The 3,757-nt window shown below is 67.6% G+C and overlaps 1 protein-coding gene across 1 annotated transcript in view; it reads right to left on the bottom strand.

Moving 5' to 3' along the window:
* PLCH2 (phospholipase C eta 2) overlaps positions 1–3,757 on the bottom strand; it is a 25,804-nt gene that overhangs the window by 1,268 nt on the left and 20,779 nt on the right. The window contains exons 18-19 of the mRNA XM_021718186.1: positions 2,324–2,478; positions 1,512–1,809 (exon numbers count right to left, since the gene is read on the bottom strand). Of these exons, the coding sequence (XP_021573861.1) occupies positions 1,512–1,809; positions 2,324–2,478 (453 nt within the window). The remainder of the gene's footprint in view (positions 1–1,511; positions 1,810–2,323; positions 2,479–3,757) is intronic.

Here is a 3,757-nt window from a genome sequence, read left to right as displayed (position 1 = left end):
AGGGGAGAACAGTGGGAGAGGATTGGAGTGACGTAGACGGAGAGAGAGGAGAGCCGTGTCAGGGGACGTCCCGGGGCCCCTGTGCTGGGGACGACAGCCCCGCCCCCCCCAGGGCCTCCCATGGCCAGCTCTTCCATCCAAACTTCCCACACGGTGCCCTCAGTGCCCCCGCCCTGCGGCCACTGAGGCTGAGGAGTCGCGGGCTGGGCTGCTCCGGGGCCCACATGGGGCCCTCCTGGGGCTGGGATGGCACAGGGCACACGGGGGCTGGGCCCCGTTACCTGTCACTCGTGGCTCAGTTCCTAACTACAGAGGCAGCGTGGGGACATGGACAGAAAGAGAGCACAGTCAGTGTGGGCTGGCACATGGACCAAGGGACATGTGGATGCACACGCGGGTAGAGACACGTGGACACAGGACACTTGGCAGGGGGCACAGAGCAGGTAGACATATCCCTTCCTTCCAGGATCATAGGTGGATGCCCACCTGGGGCCCTGAGTGGAGCTGCCCATGGGTCAGCCAGACACATGTCCCAGGGCCGGGACCCACTGGTCAGCCCTGTCCAGGCATTCCAGGGCTTGGGGCGCCCTGCCGCTGTGCCCCGGTCCCCGTCGGACTGCCCAGCAGGAAACCTGGCCCAGGAGGGAGGTGGGTGGGTGGGAAGCAGCCCTGGCCCCGTTGGCCCGGGAGGTGCACTCGGACTCAGTGGGAGGCCCTTCTCAGGGCTCCTTTCAGAAGCCAGCAGGAGGGGCCTGGCGTCGGGGCCTCACATCAGGCTCTGGGCCCAGTAAGCACTTGCCACCTCTCAGGGCATCAACTCGACGTGTCCTGGCCCTCCCAGTGCCCCAGGGCCTCAGAGACAGGTGGACAGTCCAGGCCCATCGCCGTGGGACAAGCCACCAGGGCAGTGACACAGAGACACAGCCATGAGCACGTGAGGCGACAGGCAGTAACGAGGGAGCAGCGGCTGGCACGCCCGGCCCAGCAGTGCCAGGCGGCAGGAGGATGGCTCGGGCAGGGCACGGGCTTACCGGCAGAGAACATGGGGGATTCGCTCCGGGTGTCCTCCAGGTTTTGAACGAACAAGGCATTCATCTCTCCCTGCAGGGCCCCCGGCGGCCTAGGGGCACCCTCGGGGCTGCCCGGGCTGTCGGGGCTGCTGGAGTCCGAGAACAAGGAGCCACTGCCACCTGGACCCTGCTGCCGGGCCCCAGGGCCCCTGGGTGCCCCTCTACTTCTCCCTGAGGAGGCCTGGGGATCCGGGCCACAGCGGGAGGCCCCGGGCGAGTTGGCCCAAGCCCGGGGCTGCTGGCTAATGGCAGTGGGCCTGCCTGCAGGCGCTGGACTGGGCAGCCGCTCCCTCTGCAGGCCCTCGGTGTCCACGCCGCTGCAGGAGCCCACCACACACTTCATGCACGTGGCGGCCATCCCGGCAGGCCCAGGACCCTCGGGGGCACGCGGGGGCCGTGCCCGCGCCAGGCTCCTCTCTGCCGCTGCCGCCAGTGCCTTACCTCGGGGGCTGCTGCCACCAGTGCCTTCGTGGGCCAGGGCCTCCGGAGCGGGGCCGGGGCTGGGGGGCGCCACGTCGTCGGCTGCCCCCTCAGAGCCCGCGTCCTGTGAGCCCAGGACCAGCTCCGGGAAGCCCTTGCAGCCCAGCTTCTGGCTCTTGGTCGGGGCACTGGCCGTGCGCCGCAGCAGCCGCTGGCTAACGGAAGGCCGGGGTGGGGCCCGCCCAGCAGCATGACTGTCCAGTGAGCCAGGCTTTGGGCCTCGGAGGAAGAGGCCTTTTAGGCCCAGAGCCTGCTTGACCTGCAAGAGAAGGAGCCTCATAGCCAGTGCCCGGGACCCCAGCCCAGCCCTGGTGCCACAGGGAGCGCATGGGTGCGATGGGCCAGCCAGCTGTGGTGCGTGTCCCCACGGGCCATCGGGAGCAGGGCCCCAAGGCGGCTCTGCCGGGGACCGTGGGCAGCTACAGACAAGCAGGGACAGCCCACACCAACCTTCCCTCGCAGACCCGCCCCCCATTCTGCAGGGCAGGCAAGGCCGTGGGACTGGGGAGATCGCCCTACCCCCCTGAGGACAGACAGGCCTCTGCTTTGGCCCGCCACCCCTGCACCTGTCGGGGCGCCACTGCCCGGCCTTGGCAGGGCCCGCTGGCAGAGGAGCCCTCGGTGCTGGCATGGAGAGAGACACAGGGGGACGCCGGGAGCCCACCTCACCCTGGGGGCATTTCCCACCCTTGGCACCAGCCCGCACAGAAGCAAGTGCAGCCAGGCGGCCTGAGGCCTGTGCTCCCACAACCCGTCCTGCCCTTGGGAGGTACCACTTCTTCCGGGAAGCCTTCCTGAACTCCCCCAGACAGGCTTTTCCGGCGCTTCCTTGCCCTGCTCTGCTCTTGTGAGCCCCCGGGACCCACAGCTGACTGGCTCTCCTGAAGCCCTGCCCACAGGGGCTCAGGCTCCCGCTCGCCACGCCGACCTGCACAGTGGGGCCCAGAGGTCCCTGCACAGGTCTCCCCCACAGCCTTCGCACCTGAGGAGAGCCATGGTCCTCAGTCAGCTTGCGAGGGCTGGGCAGCTGTGCCCCCAGTGTACCGAGGCCAGGAGGATCCTCACATGCCAGGCTTCTCCTCCGCCCCCCCCCAAGAGATCCCGCCAACACTCGGCGTGCCCCCATGACGAGCCGTGCTCGTGCACAGAGCGACCCAGGGCCTGGCAGGCACTTCCGGGCAGATGCGTTATGATGGCTAGCACTTGAATCAGCTTCCTGATTCAAGACCCCAAATCTAGAGCAATTTGATCCGAGTGGCTAGGAAGCCATTTAGAAGAAGATCCAGGATTCGGGCTTGGAGCTCTGGCCCTGACATTCCCCTCTCAGGCCCTGGGCACAGTCGCACACACAGGAGGGACACGGGAGTGATAAGCGACAGCGTGGGGGCCGGGGACACAGTGAGGGCCGGCGGGGGAGGAGCGGGTACGGAGGGGGCTGGAGCTCAGTCAGAGGAAGGGATCAGCAGGGTGGGCAAGTCAGAGGGTGAGGGCAGCAGGGGGGAGGACATCTCAGAGGAGGAGGTGCTCGCTGAGTCCTGGATCTGCCTCGTAAATGCTGCTCGGCTGAGGATGGCCCGAAGGACCCGCGTCACATGAGCTGACCGTCCCCAAATGCCACAGGAGTCATGGATGCTAATGGGGCCTGGCATGCAGGGGGCAGCGGCTACACTGTCCCGCGCACGGGTACCTTCGAGGCTCCTAACGGGACTGTGCTTCTAAAAGCAGCCTTTGCACAGAGAGAAGCCCACTGCAAGACCAAAGAGACAGAGGGACAGCAGGTGAGGTGGCTACGACCGCAAGGGGGAGACAGGCGACGGACGGATGGCTGGACAGATGGAAGACGGGTGGGCTGGAAGCCGGCAGAGCCCCAGCCGACAGCACCTCGGGGCCCATGAGCACGGCCAGAAAGAGGCGGCCCTGCATACCGCACGCCCAGATCCTGAGGGCCGCCTGTGCCTGGCAGGACCCAAGGGTGCTGGGCCCCCTCACACCCAGGCAGTATGCTCATCCTGCGAATGCCCACTGTCCTCAGAGGCCTACACCAGGGGACAGACACGCTGGGTGCGGGGTCACGGCACACCCAGGCAGGGGCCTTCCCGGGAATGCCGGAAGTTGCAGGTGGGGTGGGGCGGGAGAGCATCCATGGGCACCTAGCACAGGCTGCCGCACTGAAGCCAGGCAGGGGGACAGGGCCTGGGCGAGGCCCC

The sequence above is a fragment of the Carlito syrichta genome, unplaced genomic scaffold (assembly GCF_000164805.1).
Source record: "Carlito syrichta isolate Samal-C Ts95f unplaced genomic scaffold, Tarsius_syrichta-2.0.1 Scaffold311904, whole genome shotgun sequence".
NCBI classification, from domain to species: domain Eukaryota; kingdom Metazoa; phylum Chordata; class Mammalia; order Primates; family Tarsiidae; genus Carlito; species Carlito syrichta.
Note: the sequence above shows the minus strand (reverse complement) of the source record. Positions and strands in the feature narration are given on the sequence as shown.